Source organism: Oratosquilla oratoria, chromosome 23 (genome assembly GCF_046742065.1).
Source record: "Oratosquilla oratoria isolate Oo_2021 chromosome 23, ASM4674206v1, whole genome shotgun sequence".
NCBI lineage: Eukaryota > Metazoa > Arthropoda > Malacostraca > Stomatopoda > Squillidae > Oratosquilla > Oratosquilla oratoria.
Window position 1 is genome coordinate 4,879,312 of NC_134799.1, and position 19,968 is coordinate 4,899,279.

The 19,968-nt window shown below is 39.9% G+C and overlaps 2 protein-coding genes across 6 annotated transcripts in view; both read right to left on the bottom strand.

Moving 5' to 3' along the window:
• LOC143037903 (uncharacterized) overlaps positions 1–13,587 on the bottom strand; it is a 17,158-nt gene extending 3,571 nt beyond the window's left edge. Inside the window, exons 1-2 of one of the 5 annotated variants that reach the window (XM_076206554.1) lie at positions 13,259–13,586; positions 9,178–9,271 (exon numbers count right to left, since the gene is read on the bottom strand). In XM_076206554.1, the coding sequence (XP_076062669.1) occupies positions 9,178–9,271; positions 13,259–13,405 (241 nt within the window). In that variant the 5' untranslated portion in view covers positions 13,406–13,586. Of the gene's footprint in view, positions 1–42; positions 9,272–13,258 lie in introns of those variants that run through there. The other 4 variants (XM_076206556.1, XM_076206557.1, XM_076206553.1 and 1 more) reach the window with 4 other exon arrangements.
• Positions 13,588–16,886: 3,299 nt separating this feature from the next.
• LOC143037906 (tRNA (guanine(37)-N(1))-methyltransferase) lies at positions 16,887–18,459 on the bottom strand. The gene has a single exon (XM_076206561.1). The coding sequence runs from the start codon at positions 18,250–18,252 to the stop codon at positions 16,915–16,917; it is 1,338 nt and encodes a 445-aa protein (XP_076062676.1). The 5' UTR covers positions 18,253–18,459; the 3' UTR covers positions 16,887–16,914.
• Positions 18,460–19,968: the final 1,509 nt, after the last annotated feature.

Sequence of the window (19,968 nt, forward strand, 5' to 3'; positions counted from 1 at the left end):
ATATGGTACAACTTGAACAAAATCTGTAAGGGACATTATTGGGCTGACTGGGTTAATGAAGAGAATCCTAGCCCCCTTAATGGTCACACCCTAATTGCATAAACCACAAAATTTGTGGTCATCATTGGATTAGAGGCATTTTACTGGCTCAAATTTTAGTTTTGATAATTTCTTCTATTGCATCTGACCCAGGCAGCGGGCTGGTGGCAAGATTGACCCTTCATATACGAGGAGCATGAAATAGGTGGTGGATGGGTGTGTACCTTGGCTCGCTACCTCCCTTATATGGGAGAAGAGGCCCTTGGTATACAGGTACAGTAAGTCCTCATTATACGGTACATATGCATTCCTGAAAACCTTACCACAAATTTAAATTACCGTATACCGAACGCAGGAAGAGACTGATTGTTGTGGTGGCCGCACGGTGTGGTGGCACTGCAGTACGGTGTAAACAAAACACGAGCGGATACCGTATGTTTGAATTTTTCTTACTGTAAATAGAATCGAGGGTAGTAATTGCCAAATATTGTAACTGAATTTACCGGATAAAGAATTACCGTATAAGGAGGACTCACTGTATATATTTGCATTTATAAAATTACCAGTATCAGGAGAATAGGTATCTAGCATTGTAATATTAACATGTTTCTAACAGTATTGACACAGTTCAACATTATTTTTACAAAGAGACGTTAGGTACATAGTATCTAGAACTTGTTCCAAGGTTTCTCAGGGTTACCATTTCCTGTGCCTTGTTGAGGTGGCAAAGAGTAGGGCTGCATCAGGGTTGTGTTCAACATGTACATGGATGGGGTGGTACAGGAGGTAAATGTGAGGGTGTTGGGCAGGGGATTGGAAATGGTTAGTGAAGGTGGTGGGAGGTGAGCCAGTTTTTTGTTGGGTCAGAGGAGGGTCTAAGCATGACTGATTTGTGAGGGCATGTGTAAGGAGAAAGTTGAAAGTAAATTTGGGAAAATGTGAGGTGATGAGATGTACAAGGCAGTAAGTTGGAGGTAAGAGAGGCTAAGGAAATGGAGTTTCAAATAATTAGGGTCAAATGTACCGGAGAGGAGATGAAAAGTGTCAAGAAAAATAGGTAACTAGGGATGGACACAAAATGAAGTGGTTGTACCTATGACACCATGAGACAGAAAGAAGGAATTTAAATGTGTGTGAGGTGTTACAGAGATTGTGTGAGAAAGGAGGTAAGGCAGAACAGGGATAGAAAGGGAAGGCAGGAAGGGTTGATCAAAGAATAATTGGACAGTTTAGGCATATGGAAAGACTGAGTAAAGAAATAGTAGCAAAAAGAGTATGGAGAACAGAGGAGAATGTAATGAACTTAAGGGCCCTTAAGACCAAGGATGGATGGACAGGGTGAGAGGGGCCTTAGGTTAAAGGTGAATATTTTTTTAGTAGAGAAGGAAGAGGGCAGTAGACAAAGGTATTTCTCCTTGTCTTCTTTAATCATTCATGAGTTGTTGTTGTCGTTCCCTAGACTGTCTGTCTGAGCAGTCCCGTCTCCCCAAGGAATGCCACAGCCGAAACTGGGTTTTCCCACAAATCCTTTATAGAGTGTATGTTGTGTTGTTTGCGTGCATGATTGTGTGTAATGCAGTGTTCCATTATGTGTTGTATGGTATGGGGTGAAGTGTTACATCCTGGGCAGCTGTTCACAATGCGGTCATCCAGCCTCTTCTGGTAACTTAGAAGTGCTGGGTGGTGGGCACACCGCAGTCTGGCCAGGTGGACTCTGTCCTTTCGTGGGAGAGAAGATTCAGAAGGGTGGATATCAGGGGATCTGGCATGCAGCAGTGTGTTGTTGTTGTTGTCGTTCCCTAGACTGTCTGTCCAAGCAGTCCCGTCTCCCCAAGGAATGCTACAGCCAAAACTGGGTTTTCCCACAAATCCTTTATAGAGTGTATGTTGTGTTGTTGTTGTCGTTCCCTAGACTGTCTGTCCGAGCAGTCCCGTCTCCCCAAGGAAGGCCACAGCCGAAACTGGGTTTTCCCACAAATCCTTTATAGAGTGTATGTTGTGTTGTTTGCGTGCATGATTGTGTATAATGCAGTCTTCCATTATGTGTTGTATGGTATGGGGTGAAGTGTTGCATCCTGGGCAGCTGTTCACAACACGGTCGTCCAGCCTCTTCTGGTAGCAGTCTGGCCAAGTGGACTCTGTCCTTTCATGGGAGAGAGGATTCAGAAGGTGGATATCAGGGGGTCTGGCATGCAGCAGTGTCTTGTCTTTCAGTGTGTTAATGGAGCGGTGAGTGATATGATTATGAATATGTTTCCGGAGGCTGGTATTTGGTGGTTGTGGAGGAAGAGAAGAGAGTATCTGTGTGTAATAAAGGTCTTTGGGTGTAGTTTTAATGTTTCTTGGTGTGTGTGGGTGTTCTGCTATGTAGTGTAGCGGGTGTGATGTGTTTGTGGTGGCTGCAGCAAGTGTTTGTGTGCCTCTCATGTCGAGGTGGTCCTTGACTTTGAGGACTTTTGTTTCATGGTGTAAATGGTCTGTAGGTGTTGTATTTGTGCAGCCTGTAATTGTTTTTAGGGCTTTGTTTTGTATGATTTGAAGGGTGTTGTGGTGTGTGTCACTGAGATTAGGAGCCCATGCAGGACTCGCATAATTCATCACTGAGCGTATGCATTGTTTGTATATTGTTATATTAGTTTCTTTGTTTTGTCCAAATGTTGTTCCAGTGATTGACTTAACCCCTTCCATACGGTGCCGCACACGTAGGCGTCATGAGGAGCAAGTGGATTCGCGACGCTGCCATATCGGCGTCTTGATTATATTTATTGTAGTCGCCCCTGTGTTTTTACATTCTCCCAAATGCGCCCTTAATCCCATTCTCTGTGGTTTTCAAAATTCGCGGGTGAAAGAGAGAACGATCGATATAAGCGGCGACTATATTTTATGATGCGAATATTATTTCGTTACGTCGTACGGCTGGCATTGGCTGCTGCCCGCGAGATTTAAGTCCCGTATTGAAGTGGTTAAGTGCGTTAAGTCTAGGTGTGCATTTGTTTTTTATGTTTGTGAGGTGTTGTTTGAAAGACATGGATGTATCGTATGTTACACCAAGAATTTTCGGTGTGTTTGTGTGTGGTATTAGAGTGTTGTTGATGTAGAGATGAGGTATGTATTTGTGTTCTTTTGTCCAGTTGGTGAGAAGTGTTGCTGTAGATTTGGTTGGAGCTATTTTGAGTCTGTTTGTGATGAACCATGTGTTGAGTGTGTCAAGGTAAGGCTGGATTATTTCTGCAGCTTTGTGTTACGATGTGTGCATGTGATTGTTATGTCATCTGCGTAGGAAGAGATTTGTATTTCTGAGGTGTCTGGTGTGGGTAAGTCATGCATGTATAGATTAAATAATGTGGGGGATAGAACTGAGCCCTGTGGTACTCCGTTCTTAATGTTTCTGATGTGCGATGATTGGCCATTATATGACACATGAGCATTCCTGCCTGCCAGATAATTGGCCAGCCATCTTTTGGTGTTATTGTGCATGTCTGTGTTATATATTTTATTTGTTAGGTTGTGGCGGGGGCCTATCTGAATTGATGCCATCTAAAATTCTTTGTGTGAGGTTTGTCAGAAGAGTGTTTGTGGAGTGTAGTGGCCTAAAACCGTGTTGTGAGTCAGCAAGGGGAATATATGGTGTGACAAGTTTAAGTATTAGGCGTTCAATGACTTTAGAGGGGGTGCAGAGAAGTGTGATTGGGCGGTGCAATGTTGGGATTGTTGGGTCTTTGTTCGGTTTTGGAATGGTGATTATTTTACCATGCTTCCAGATGTCAGGTATAGTGTTGTGTGAATAGCTGTAGTTTGCAATGTTTGTGAGTGCGTGTATACCTTGTGGTCCAATGTGTTTTAGGTGGATGTTGCTTATGTTATCAGGGCCACAGGCAGATGAGTGCTTGAGATTATGCATTATGAGTTTTGTCTGACCGTCTATGAAGGGTGTATATATAGTCTGAGTCTGTGGGGAAGTCTTTCTTACGTCGAATGGTGCGTCGGTCGTCAGGGTGAGATGTAAGATGGCTCGTCTGTGCAAAATGACATATGAGTGCGTTTGCTTGTTGTCTGTTTGAGGGTAGATTATCTGTTGTTGTGATTATTGCTGCGCGAGAGCGTGTAGTGTTAGTGTTGGATAGTGTAATGCTGTTGAGTGTTTTGTACAATTTGCTGGTGTTTGTTTTGTGATCAAGTGTATTGATAAAGTTTTGCCAATTTTGTGTTTTTTGTTCATGTATTTTATTGGCAATCACAGTGTTTAGTGTTTGTATTTGGTCTGCTATGTTTTGAGGGATAGGTGTGGGGGTATCGTGTTTAAGTGTGTCACGTTGTCTGATAAGGCTTTGGATTTCTGGTGTGAAGTTGGGGTTGTGTGATTTTCTGTTGCCTCTAGGGATATATCTCTTGTCTGCGTTTTGTATGATTGTATTAAAAGCGTGCACAGCATTGTTTATGTTTGTGATTGGTGTACTGTTAAGTGTTTCAAAATGTTGTTCTGTCTCTTCAGTAAAAGCTTCCCAGTTAGCTCTCTTGTAATTGGTGTAAGTGTGTCTGTGGCCAGCTGGGGTGCATCTTGTTTTGGTGGTGATGATTGGAAGGTGGTCAGAGCCAAGGGCTCCGACCACTCTCCATGATGTTGTTGGGGTTAGGCAGGGGGAGCAAAAGGTGATATCAGGAGAGGAGGGAGTGTAGAGGGCTTGGTATGTTCTTATGTGTATGATTATGCGTGTTGTTAATGATAGTCAATGAGTCGAATTGAGTCTGTATATCAAGCCCTCTGTCTGTGTCAGGGTTGTCGACATACCAGGCAGACGACTTGGCGTTGAAGTCACCACCCATGATCAGGTCGGGGATTGAGGTTAGTTGGCTAAGTTGAGGTCTGAAGGTGTTTGGAACTGTGGGGGATGATTGGGGGGGAATGTACATGTTAACTATTGTCAGTGTTGAATTGTTGCCTGTGCGGATTCGAATGGATTGGGTTTCTGTTGTGTTATCTGTGGTAGGGAGGAGAATTTTGGTTGTGGCACTTGTGTCCACAAAACAGATGGAGTGGTGGATCAGGGTGATGAGTCCACCGCCATTGCCGTCAGTCCGGTCTTGTCTGATGGTGGTGTAATTATGAAATGATGGTGTTTTGTGTGAGTGTCTTAGTTTTGTTTCTTGTAAAATCGCAATGTGTATGTTGTGTTGTTTAAGAAAGTGTTCAAGTTCATGTTTTTTAGTGTTAATACCGTCAATGTTGTGTTGTAATATGTTGATGTTGTGTGTTTTGTATGTGTTGTATGTTGCCGTTTGGGGTTGAGGTTGGGGTGGTAGTGGGGAAGGTGTAGGATCTGGGTCAGAGGGGGGGAAAGGAGAGATCGGGGACAAAGGAAGGGGAGTACTAATCGGGGGTAAGGGCAAAGGGAAATTGGGAGTGGGTAAGGGTGTTGGCTGTGGTTGGGGAGGTGGGAGTGGGGTTACTGGAGGGCAGGTAGAACATGTCCAAGTGTTTGTGTATTGGTTTGTGTCAGCAAGTGTTGTACAAGTGAGGTGGGCCCAGTTTTTGCACATATTACACTGAACTGAGCCCTTTGTCTGTCTGCTCGAAGTAATGGGTTTAGAGCATGTTGGGCATGTGTATTTTGTGGTGGTCCCAGGATTGCTCTCTACATCTCCGGCTAAAAGTAGAAGAAGAGGGGTGATCGCCGGAAAATCACCCCTCAGTGCAGAAAAAACGTAACATTGTATGTTGGAAAAAAGGATTGTGGTACTCCCCCAGGTAGGCGTAGCTCCTCTTTGGGGATCGGTGCCATCTGCGTAGAGCTGATGGCCAGGGGTGGTTGCTGCTGATTGGCCCCCAACTCTTGGGGTTGGGGGGTGGTCCCACGACGTAGACGTTGCATTATACACAATCATGCACGCAAATATGTTGTGTTGTTTGCGTGCATGATTGTGTATAATGCAGTCTTCCATTATGTGTTGTATGGTATGGGGTGAAGTGTTACAACCTGGGCAGCTGTTCACAATGCGGTCATCCAGCCTCTTCTGGTAGCTTAGAAGTGCTGGGTGGTGGGCGCACCGCAGTCTGGCCAAGTGGACTCTGTCCTTTCGTGGGAGAGAGGATTCATAAGGGTGGATATCAGGGGGTCTGGCATGCAGCAGTGTCTTGTCTTTCAGTGTGTTAATGGAGCGGTGAGTGATATGATTATGAATATGTTTCCGGAGGCTGGTATTTGGTGGTTGTGGAGGAAGAGAAGAGAGTATTTGTGTGTAATAAAGGTCTTTGGGTGTTGTTTTAATGTTTCTTGGTGTGTGTGGGTGTTCTGCTATGTAGTGTAGTGGGTGTGATGTGTTTGTGGTGGCTGCAGCAAGTGTTTGTGTGCCTCTCATGTCAAGGTGGTCCTTGACTTTGAGGACTTTTGTTTCATGGTGTAAATGGTCTGTTGGTGTTGTATTTGTGCAGCCTGTAATTGTTTTTAGGGGTTTGTTTTGTATGATTTGAAGGGTGTTGTGGTGTGTCTCACTGAGATTAGGAGCCCATGCAGGACTCGCATAATTCAACACTGAGCGTATGCATTGTTTGTATATTGTTGTATTAGTTTCTTTGTTTTGTCCAAATGTCGTTCCAGTGATTGACTTAAGTGCGATAAGTCTAGGTGTGCATTTGTTTTTTATGTTTGTGATGTGTTGTTTGAAAGACATGGATGTATCGTATGTTACACCAAGAATTTTCGGTGTGTTTGTGTGTGGTATTAGAGTGTTGTTGATGTAGAGATGAGGTATATATTTGTGTTCTATTGTCCAGTTGGTGAGAAGTGTTGCTGTAGATTTGGTTGGAGCTATTTTGAGTCTGTTTGTGATGAACCATGTGTTGAGTGTATCAAGGTATGGCTGGATTATTTCTGCAGCTTTGTCTGTGTTACGATGTGTGCATGTAATTGTTATGTCGTCTGCGTAGGAAGAGATTTGTATTTCTGAGTTGTCTGGTGTGGGTAAGTCATGCATGTATAGATTAAATAGTGTGGGGGATAGAACTGAGCCCTGTGGTACTCCATTCTTAATGTTTCTGATGTGCGATGATTGGCCATTATATGACACGTAAGCATTCCTACCTGCCAGATAATTGGCCAGCCATCTTTTGGTGTTATTGTGCATGTCTGTGTTATATATTTTATTTGTTAGGTTGTGGCGGGGGATAGCATCAAAAGCTTTACTAATGTCTAATGTTATGAGAAGTGTTCTGTGGTGGGGCCTATCTGAATTGATGCCATTCTAAAATTCTTTGTGTGAGGTTTATCAGAAGAGTGTTTGTGGAGTGTAGTGGCCTAAAACCGTGTTGTGAGTCAGCAAGGGGAATATGTGGTGTGACAAGTTTAAGTATTAGGCGTTCAATGACTTTAGAGGGGGTGCAGAGAAGTGTGATTGGGCGGTGCGATGTTGGGATTGTTGGGTCTTTGTTCGGTTTTGGAATGGTGATTATTTTACCATGCTTCCAGATGTCAGGTATAGTGTTGTGTGAATAGCTGTAGTTTGCAATGTTTGTGAGTGCGTGTATACCTTGTGGTCCAATGTGTTTTAGGTGGATGTTGCTTATGTTATCAGGGCCACAGGCAGATGAGTGCTTGAGATTATGTATTATGAGTTTTGTCTGACTGTCTATGAAGGGTGTATAGTCTGAGTCTGTGGGGAAGTCTTTCTTACGTCAAATGGTGCGTCGGTCGTCAGGGTGAGAAGTGAGATGGCTTGTCTGTGCAAAATGACGTATGAGTGCGTTTGCTTGTTGTCTGTTTGAGGGTAGATTATCTGTTGTTGTGATTATTGCTGCATGACAGCGTGTAGTGTTACTGTTGGATAGTGTAATGCTGTGTGTTTTGTACAATTTGCTGGTGTTTGTTTTGTGATCAAGTGCATTGATAAAGTTTTGCCAATTTTGTGTTTTTTGTTTGTGTATTTTATTAGCAATCACAGTGTTTAGTGTTTGTATTTGGTCTGCTATGTTTTGAGGGATAGGTGTGGGGGTATCATGTTTAAGTGTGTCACGTTGTCTGATGAGGTCTTGGATTTCTGGTGTGAAGTTGGGGTTGTGTGATTTTCTGTTGCCTCTAGGGATGTATCTCTTGTCTGCGTTTTGTATGATTGTATTAAAAGTGTGCACAGCATTGTTTATGTTTGATTGGTGTACTGTTAAGTGTTTCAAAATGTTGTTCTGTCTCTTTAGTAAAAGCTTCCCAGTTAGCTCTCTTGTAATTGGTGTATGTGTGTCTGTGGCCAACTGGGGTGCATCTTGTTTTGGTGGTGATGATGATTGGAAGGTGGTCAGAACCAAGGGTTCCGACCACTCTCCATGATGTTGTTGGGGTTAGGCAGGGGGAGCAGAAGGTGATATCAGGAGAGGAGGGAGTGTAGAGGGCTTGGTACATGGATGTATCGTATGTTACACCAAGAATTTTTGGTGTGTTTGTGTGTGGTATTAGAGTGTTGTTGATATAGAGACGAGGTATGTATTTGTGTTCTTTTGTCCAGTTGGTAAGAAGTGTTGCTGTAGATTTGGTTGGAGCTATTTTGAGTCTGTTTGTGATGACATGTGTTGAGTGTATCAAGGTATGGCTGGATTATTTCTGCAGCTTTGTCTGTGTTACGATGTGTGCATGTGATTGTTATGTCGTCTGCATAGGAAGAGATTTGTATTTCTGAGGTGTCTGGTGTGGGTAAGTCATCCATGTATAGATTAAAGATTGTGGGGGATAGAACAGAGCCCTGTGGTACTCCATTCTTTATGTTTCTGATGTGCGATGATTGGCCATTATATGACACATAAGCATTCCTACCTGCCAGATAATTGGCCAGCCATCTTTTGGTGTTATTGTGCATGTCTGTGTTATATATTTTATTTGTTAGGTTGTGGCGGGGCATATCATCAAAAGCTTTACTAATGTCTAATGTTATAAGAAGTGTTCTGTGGTGGGGCCTATCTGAATTGATGCCATCTAAAATTCTTTGTGTGAGGTTTATCAGAAGAGTGTTTGTGGAGTGTAGTGGTCTAAAACCGTGTTGTGAGTCAGCAAGGGGAATGTGTGGTGTGACAAGTTGAAGTATTAGGCGTTCAATGACTTTCACTCATGAGTTGATGTGGAAGGTCACCATGTAATGAAGCAGTAGGGGTAAACAAACTTTGGTTGTTGGGATCTGCTCTGGAGATGCTGTATTGCCTCTGACCCAGGCAGTGGGGGTTAGGGTTGAGGGCTGGCTCTTCATTTACAAGGACCTAAAATAAAGGGGAAAACAAATGAGTGTGGGATGGATGGATGCCTTGACTGGCTACCTCCCTCCCTCCCTTATATGGAGGAAGAGACCACTTGGGGTATGTATGTACCCTTTTCTAATAAAAAAAAAAAAAAAGTGATGATAAATAGAAATAAAATCTTGTATAATGCTTAGTTGTTGTTGTTGTTGTTGTCGTTCCCTAGACTGTCTGTCCGAGCAGTCCCGTCTCCCCAAGGAAGGCCACAGCCGAAACTGGGTTTTCCCACAAATCCTTTATAGAGTGTATGTTGTGTTGTTTGCGTGCATGATTGTGTATAATGCAGTCTTCCATTATGTGTTGTATGGTATGGGGTGAAGTGTTACATCCTGGGCAGCTGTTCACAACACGGTCGTCCAGCCTCTTCTGGTAGCTTAGAAGTGCTGGGTGGTGACCGCATCGCAGTCTGGCCAAGTGGACTCTGTCCTTACGTGGGAGAGAGGATTCAGAAGGGTGGATATCAGGGGGTCTGGCATGTAGCAGTGTGTTGTCTTTCAGTGTGTTAATGGAGCGGTGATTGATATGATTATGAATATGTTTCCGGAGGCTGGTATTTGGTGGTTGTGGAGGAAGAGAAGAGAGTATCTGTGTGTAATAAAGGTCTATGGGTGTAGTTTTAATGTTTCTTGGTGTGTGTGGGTGTTCTGCTATGTAGTGTAGCGGGTGTGATGTGTTTGTGGTGGCTGCAGCAAGTGTTTGTGTGCCTCTCATGTCGAGGTGGTCCTTGACTTTGAGGACTTTTGTTTCATGGTGTAAATGGTCTGTAGGTGATGTATTTGTGCAGCCTGTAATTGTTTTTAGGGCTTTGTTTTGTATGATTTGAAGGGTGTTGTGGTGTGTCTCACTGAGATTAGGAGCCCATGCAGGACTCGCATAATTCATCACTGAGCGTATGCATTGTTTGTATATTGTTATATTAGTTTCTTTGTTTTGTCCAAATGTTGTTCCAGTGATTGACTTGAGTGCGTTAAGTCTAGGTGTGCATTTGTTTTTTATGTTTGTGAGGTGTTGTTTGAAAGACATGGATGTATCGTATGTTACACCGAGAATTTTCGGTGTGTTTGTGTGTGGTATTAGAGTGTTGTTGATGTAGAGATGAGGTATGTATTTGTGTTCTTTTGTCCAGTTGGTGAGAAGTGTTGCTGTAGATTTGGTTGGAGCTATTTTGAGTCTGTTTGTGATGAACCATGTGTTGAGTGTGTCAAGGTAAGGCTGGATTATTTCTGCAGCTTTGTCTGTGTTACGATGTGTGCATGTGATTGTTATGTCGTCTGCGTAGGAAGAGATTTGTATTTCTGAGGTGTCTGGCGTGGGTAAGTCATGCATGTATAGATTAAATAATGTGGGGGATAGAACTGAGCCCTGTGGTACTCCATTCTTAATGTTTCTGATGTGCGATGATTGGCCATTATATGACACGTAAGCATTCCTACCTGCCAGATAATTGGCCAGCCATCTTTTGGTGTTATTGTGCATGTCTGTGTTATATATTTTATTTGTTAGGTATAATGCTTAGTAGCTCTAATAGGTTGAAATAGGGATTATACCAGATGTACAATTTTCATTAAGACATTGCTCAATAGAATTGTAACATTTCAATTTATGCACATGTATTTTATAAGGTTATGTTCTGGGTATCAGTACCAAGAACTACAGACGACAGCTTTGAGCATTTTATATATATATATGAAAGAGAGGTGAAGGTAAACACCTGAAACAGTTGTATTTACCATCTGCACCTCTCATACCTATCAGAATGTATGTATATATATGTTTCCAAGAAAGTATTTACCAATATCAGCGGCACTCTGGTTAGTGCAAGAATTATTGTAGCATGTCTGACATCTTTAATATGTAAGGTGATACATAACATCACCAGTTTTAGGCAATAGGCCTGCTGGCCTAGGTCTTAAGATACCAGGGAAATCAAAGGTTTCTGGTAATGTAAATTCTTGTTATGGTGTACTATACATGCAGTTGTTCATTGAATGATATTTATTCAGACTTAAAGAAATACAGTTATATTATCAGAAAAGGACTTTACTACCTAAAAGTATTGTGTAAGAATCTCTTACAGATTGTTGTAAATTAATGCATATGATGTATGCTAATATTAATTAATTGTTGATCAAGTTATTAACTGCAGAATTACAGTGGCTTACAGAAGTCCTTGGGCCTTCCCCTAGATCTCTCTAGGAATAAACTTTGTACTATTGTGTTGGGTTAGTGTGGGTCAATTTCTATGTAACCAGTTTATGGTAGTAGGAGGGGAATAATAGAAGGATGTCAGTTCATTTTGAGAGAAAGATCTTAGGTCCGGTCCAGGGACTTAGTGGCATTAACCTCCAAATGATTGGGTTTGAAGATGAGCAGGAGGTTTTCTGATGTCCATATTGCAGGATCACCACTACCAGGTTCCTTTCATTGTTTCCTAGAACCAATGAAAGTAACCTGAAAGCCTAAAAGTAATTTGTCCCAGATTGGGAAATAAATAAATTTGTTAACTTTAGAAACTTGTATCCAGTGATGACTTCTAAAGTAAACCTAATCCTTTACCATAAGAATTTTATTGACAAAATGATAAATAAATGTGATGACTGGAAAAATAACCTCTCACAAATCTTGTGGTCAATTGATTTGACGTCAACTTGCCATGACAAAAGTCATGCCCTAAGACAGGTAGCTGGAACCAAGGGGCCCAAGCTAGAAGAGAGGCCCCAAATGGATTTATGCTATTGACATCTCAGCAGGGAGCACCATGACCAGATAGGTCCTGGAGGGTCATCAAAACCATCCACCAAAAAAGTTAAAAACTTTTAGGTCAGCCAATACTAGCTAAAGCCGAGCTACTTACAGACACACACACTGGGGCAACTTGTGATCAAATTTGCCAACCTCAATTGGCCATAAAACATTAATCTCAAGGCTGATTTAACCACAATTCATATCAATGATTCTTGCTCAGAGCCTCTCAAGGTAAGTAGCTGTAGCCAAGCACATGGATCTAGCCCAGCTATAGTTGAGGATTTTTTTTTTTCCTTCCTCTGCTGTGTGATGTGAGCCAGTTGTTTGTGGATGATGCTGCATTTGTGATTGTTTCTGAGAAGAGAGACTGAAGCAATTGGTAGCAAACTGAAGGGGTGCATGAAAGGAAGAGAAAACTGAGAACAAATGTGGGCAAAGGTAAGGCCAGACATACAATGAGAGATGGTGGTGGATTGGATGTGAGTTTGGAGGAAATAAAGGATTTTAAGTATATTTGTAGCGCATGTAATGGTGGATTTATACTATAAAGAATTATTGGTTGTTATGGACATTGGTTTGCTGATATTTCTTTCCTATGGAACAGAGGAAACAAGTATATGTCTGGAATGAAGAGTGTTATAAGAAATAGATATTTCAGGATACATGCAAGGAGATTATTTGAGGGAAAAGAAGAAATGGACAAGACTGAACTTAAAAGGAAAACTATAAAGGAGCAATGGATGCAACAATAATGTCTATCAAGCAAGGAGTGAATGGAGAGTGGTTCTAAATGAATGAAGAAATGATGTGGCTTAAAGGGATGTCCTTGTCCAGGTTTCAAGTTGATGGGGGGAGGAGAATAAACCAGCTTCAGGTGTCAGGCCCTACTGAGGTGTTGTGTCTTACTGCATTGCTTATGACCTACGCGATGTGGCTGGGAACATCTTTATTCACAATGTGCTACAACGGGGATGATGAATGGGTTTTGGGAGGGTGTATCCAGTCCCTTTATAAGGGTTAGAGGGTTCTTTACTGCATATGTGCTATTGCATGTTACCTCTTCAGGTTACACCTTTAGCCAGATCAATTCCCAAGTGAAATATGTAGAAGCTTCCCACCCTCGTGCCTCCCAGCCTGTGGGCTAAAGCATGGCCAAATTGGAGCAAGTCACCAAAATGACCCCCAAAAGTATTCCAAAGACCTTACCTGTTGATTTTGGCCAAATTCCAAGAGCCAACAATTTGACCACACCATGCCTGAGCATAAGACATGCCCAAGGCCCCTCCAAGTAGATAGCTGGTTCCTGGACTCCGGGAAGTGTATACAAAATTGAGGCTCAAGCTTCCTCTCCATAGTGAAACACACTTGGTCTCATTTTTTCAAAATTGTGACTTAAAAAAAAAAAAAATCCCATGGATTGTGGCCAAATCTTGAGGTCTGAGAAAAGGGAAAGAAGAAAAAATAGGAGGATAGAGAAAGACATTATATATGATATACATATAATATATAATATACATAATATACGCCATATATATAATATAATATACGCATGTACGCAATATACATAATATACTCAATATACGCCATATATATAATATATATAATATACGCCATATATATAATACACGCCATATACGCAATATACATATATATATATATAATATACAACATATATATAATATACGTCATGTATATAATATATACAATATACGCTATATAATATATATAACATACACCATATACATTATATAATATACGCTGTATACGCCAAAATGACCCCCAAAAGTATTGATTTTGGCCAAATTCCAAGAGCCAACAATTTGACCACACCATGCCTGAGCATAAGACATGCCCAGGGCCCCTCCAAGTGGATAGCTGGTTCCTGGACTCCGGGAAGTGTATACAAAATTGAGGCTCAAGCTTCCTCTCCATAGTGAAACACACTTGGCCTCCTTTTTTCAAAATTGTGACAAAAAAAAAAAAAAAAAAAAAAAAAAAATCCCATGGATTGTGGCCAAATCTTGAGGTCCGAGAAAAGGGAAAGAAGAAAAAATAGGAGGATAGAGAAAGACATTATATATAATATACATATAATATATAATATACATAATATACGCCATATATATAATATACACCATATATATAATATAATATACGCCATATAATATACGCATGTACGCAATATACATAATATACGCAATATACATATACTCAATATACGCCATATATATATAATATACGTCATATATATAACCATATACGCAATATACACCATATATATGCCATATATATATATATATATATATAATATACGCCATATATATAATATACATCATGTATATAATATATACAATATACGCTATATAATATATATAACATACGCCATATACATATAATATACGCCGTATATAAAATATATATAATATACGCCATATATACAATATACGCCACTTATATGATATATGCCATATATATATGTATAATATGCACCATATATATAATATACGCCATATATATATAATAGACGACATATATTTAATATATATATAATATACGTAATATACATAATATACGCAATATACATACATACATACATACATATACCAAGGCTTTTTCCCCCTTCCAAGGGAGGTAGCCAAAAAGGGAAAGGCATAAAAACACTCCCACCCATTTCATCCCTAAATACACTCCACACCCCTCCCACCCTTCCTCTCATCTGAGCACCTCCTGGATGACGGGTCATCCCTGCACCCTGCCCACCGCCCTGGGTCAGAAGCAGTGTCGCAGGACACAGCACATCCACAGCAAGGCCGCTTCATTTAATCGGCGACCCCCCCTCTCCGTCCCCCCTTGCATATAAGGAGAGGACGGGGAGAAATCCCTTCGGGCTGCGTCAAAACTCACTCACACACACTACCCCACCCCCCACCCCCCCGCCCATTTCTCCCCATGCAGTCACAACATCATCCATATACAACCATTCTCCACTCACCTCTGTCTTCCGTCCTCTCCCTTCCTTCCTCAACAGACATTCCCCTCTTCCCCAAAGCCCCCTTCACCCCATCCATCCACCTCATCCTAGGACGTCCCCTCATGTTCACTCCCTCCACATCTGCCTTCCATACCTCTTTTACTAGTCTTTCTTTACTCATTCTTTCCATGTGTCCAAACCATCCTAATATTCTTTCATCAACCCTATCTCCCAAATCCTTTTTCACCCCTGTTCTCCTCCTCACCTCCTCATTTCTCACTCTATCTAGCCTAGTAACCCCCACCATACTTCTCAGACACCTCATCTCAAACACATTCAAACTCCTTCTCTCTTCTTCTCTTATGTTCCACGTTTCTGCCCCATACAGTGCTGTTGGCACAATCACTCCTTCATACAGTCTCCTCTTCGCATCCATTCCCAAATGTCTATTTCTCATTACACTCTTTAAACCACCAAGGCATTTACTCGCTTCTCTCAATCTACATTCTACCTCCACCTTCACTCCACCTTTTCCTGCTACACTTGCACCCAAGTATCTAAAACTATCCACTTCCTCCAGTCGCTCTCCCTTAATGTTCACTTCCAGTCTACTGCCACTTTCACCCCTTCTACATCTCATCACCTTACTTTTACCCATAATATACGCAATATGCATAATATACGCAATATACATAATATACGCAATATACATAATATATGCAATATACACTAATTGTTTATATTGTATAATTGTATATATATATATATATATATATATATATATATACATATATATATATACATATTATATATATATATATATATGGCGCATGTTATATATATGGAGTATGTTATATATATTATATATATGGCGTATATATATCATATATATGGCGTATGTTATATACATCATATATATATAGCGTGTGTTATATATATTATATATATGGCGTATGTTATATTATATATATGGCGTATGTTATATATATTATATATATGTCGTATGTTATATATGCGTATATTTTATATATATATGCGTATATTCATAAATGTGTAAATACGTATATGCGTATAATTGTATATGCTTATAATTGTATATTATATATATATGGAGTATATTATACATATGGTGTATATTATACATATGGTGTATATTATATATATGGCGTATATAATATATATTATATATGGCGTATATGCGTATACATATATGAGTGTATGCGTATATGCGTAAATGCGTATCTGTATATATACGTAAATGCATACATACCCATTTACGCTTATGTGCCATATATATGAAATATACAACACGATATATATATAATATATATAACACGCCATATATATAATATACATAACACACACACACATATATATATATATATATATATATATATATATACAACATATGGCATATATAATATACATGACATATATATAACGTATATGTGTAAATGCGTACATACGTATATGCGTATATACCCATTTACGCATATGCGCCATATATATGAAATATATAACATAAGCCATATATATAATATACATAATATATAATTATATATATAACATATGGCGTATATAATATACATAACATATATGAAATATATATGTGGCGTATATGTGTAATTGCGTATATGCGTAAAAACTTATATGCTTATTTGCATAAATGTGTATATGCGTACATGTATATTTGCGTAAATGCGTATATGCGTGAATTTCTTCTGAGGAGCAACAGGTAGGTTGTAGATGCATAAAGGAAGTCACAGCTTACAGTACTACCTGGCTGACAGCAATTAGCCTAGGATGTGCTTGATTCCAATAATTTGGATCAAAAGGACAGTGGTATTATGACAATTCAAAAAGTATCTTTTAGATTTATATTTTACAAGTGTCAACTACAGTCTTCCTTTTTCAATCTCTTCACATTATATATATCTGGTACTGACTGACAAAGTAATTCTAGGGGTAAACACATACTCACTCTCATCATAACCTTATTTGGTGCCACACTTCTTACATTAACTACTTCTTTAATATACGGTTTTATATCCTCTATGCTACTATAAGTCCTTTTGTCACTGTTTTGGTTCCCCTCTTGTATACACCCAAGTTGTTCTGCTACCATTTGTATTGCCACAGACTCTTTTGCCTCTGGACAGAACATGTAAACATGGACTGTTGGCAATATCAAACTTTCAATTTTCTTTATGCATTTAGGAATATCTTCTTCACTGATGAGATCAACAAATGATGGGAGGAATTCTACTGCCATAGCAGGCAAGTTCATGGTGATGTGTATGTTACCATTGAAATCCCGGTCATTCCATACTTGTAATAAGTCCTCTTTTAACTGGGTTCTAATGAATTCTTTTCCATCTACATTGTGACACAAAACTCTATCATTAACCTTGTTGATTTTGCAATTTGTGTTCAGCCATTTAAATGAATCTGGGTTGAGGTCATTAGCAACAACTCTACACTTTTTCCTAGCTGCTGGGATTGTAAAGGGCCCTACACCTGCCATTACATCGTATAACACATCACCATCTTTTAATTTGTTCACTATCCTTTCATGTTCTGTACTTAACCGTGGATTCCAATACACTTTAGCAAAATCAAACTGGAATGTCCTCCCATTTTCTTTTACAGTTGAAACTGTATCTCCTTCCCCTGCCACAACTTCCATGCTGAAATTACGGAAAGTGTTATCAATTACATTGGTCTTATTGACAACCATAGTGATACCAGGAACCTTGTCCAACATAACCTGACCAATAAGGAATCTGAAAGGTAGCAAATGATCCCTAAGGTTAAGGTGAATCATGTGCCCAATTCTAGAGTAGCTTGTGGCTCCCTCTTGATCTTCAGGCAAAACAGCGGTTAAAATGTCATCAGGTTTCCAGTTCTCATATCTCAGAGTTATTTTCTGATGAGGTAACCCCTCTTCTGTATTTACATCAAGAGCAGTAACAGCTTCTGCAATATCATCCCATCGACTCACAAGTAAAGGATTTAAAAGAATGTGTCGCACCGTTTCATTTTCAACATCTTGCACTGGTTTTAACTTGTCCATTTTCAGTAACACCTTTTTCAAATGCTTCAATGCCATACCAATCTTCTCATTTTCTACAATAAAGTATGGGACCTCTATTGTTTTCTGAAACTGGTTTCTATCCAGTTCTGTCATTCCCTGTACTGATTTTGGTGGTTTCAACATACTCACATCCATCTTCAATTGCAATGCTCTCAAGTTTATTGTGTAACCAGTATCTAATACACTGATGTCTACTCTACCCTCTTGAAAAAGATGTTCACTATTGATACTATTCTTTTTTCTAACTTTTGCATACTTTCTATGCTTTGAAATCAAACATGGGTAACTTATGGAGAAATGTTTGTGTTGGGGCTGTATGCTGGTAACCAACACTGCCTGCTTCACTTTCACAAAACTGGACAGTGAAGATCCAAATTTTGCCTGAAAATTTTGTGATGCACATTTACTCCAGCTACAGGCTAATTTACTGGCTACCAAACACCTGAAAAGAGAAAAGAATAACATTAAAGAAAAGCACAACTTCATTTGATCCTTTGGGAATAGCAATGCAAATCATATATTAACCACTCCTCGTTTAACGACCTACTCGGTTAGCAACGACGCGGAGTTACGACGGGCTTTATGACAGACCAATATTCCTTTAACGTAAATCTCCCGAAGTTACGACGTCGTGTACGATAATTAAGTTGGCTGAGGCAAATTTGTATTACGTTATAAATGAACTTGTACAGTGGATATTAGCTGTGAGGTAAAGTGTTCTGAAGCTTAGGTCTACATTACCATCCTGCAAGCTGCACAAACTACCTGGGGTACAGTATATACCGGTATTGGTAAATTTCTAGTTTCGACCATGAGCGCAATATAGCAATAGAAAATGAATCATTAATTTTGTAAATTATAATGCATCAACGTAATATACAATTTTGTGAGCGGAAATTTAAAAAAATGCGAAAACAGATTTCGTAAGTAACGAAGTCATGTCGGAAGAATGGTACACCATGTTTGTTATGATAGATTCCGACATTGAAGAAATGAAAGGTTGATAAATTCATCTAACCTAAACTAACCTAACTTGCAAATTAAATGTCATCTGGCTCGTCCTCGTTGTCGTCGTTGTGAGAGACGTTGGCGGGCTTTTCAACCACTATCTCAGCTTGCGGGGTATACAAAGTTATTGCAGCTTGAAGGAATGCATGTATCTCCGCACCATAACATTCCTTCAAAAAAATATACCTGGCGATATAGTCGGAAGTACCGAGGCCGTCAATTGACAGACGACAAGATGGCGTCCTGATCCTATGCTACCGACTTCGTTCATTAGCATATTACGTTGATACATTTTAATTTACAAAATTAATAATTAATTTTCTATTGCTATATTGCACCCATGGTCGAAACTAAAAAAATACCCCGGTATCTAATATGGAATGTCAGCATACGCGGATTTGGTCATATACGGTAATTTCAGGAACCTAACCACCGTAAATAAACAGTAAATAAAGCTTTAATGTACTGTATAAAAGAGGGAAAATACACGAAAATAAAGATACATGTATTGCTGGACATTGTACATACAGTACATGTACGTATATGTATACACTTTCGCTTAACGACCAATTCGGTTAACGACGGCAACGCTGGTCCCAATTGTCGTCGTTAAACGAGGAGTGGTACTATAAAGACACTATAGAAAACTGTACAATTTACTCATTCACCTAACATTCCAAAAATTAAGTTTCAACATCTATGTCAAAATTGGTACCATTAAGCATGAGTTTCATGGGTGCATATGTGCACAATATCCATGTCTGACAGGTATGAGACCAAAGAGGGGCCTGTAAACTTCTGAAGGATCCCAATACCTTTTTCTCATCACAGCTTCCGTTTGTG

Excerpts from the sequence above, each read along its gene's own strand:
- LOC143037906 (XM_076206561.1), bottom strand. The coding sequence starts at position 18,252 with ATGGATGTGAGTATGTTGAAACCACCAAAATCAGTACAGGGAATGACA.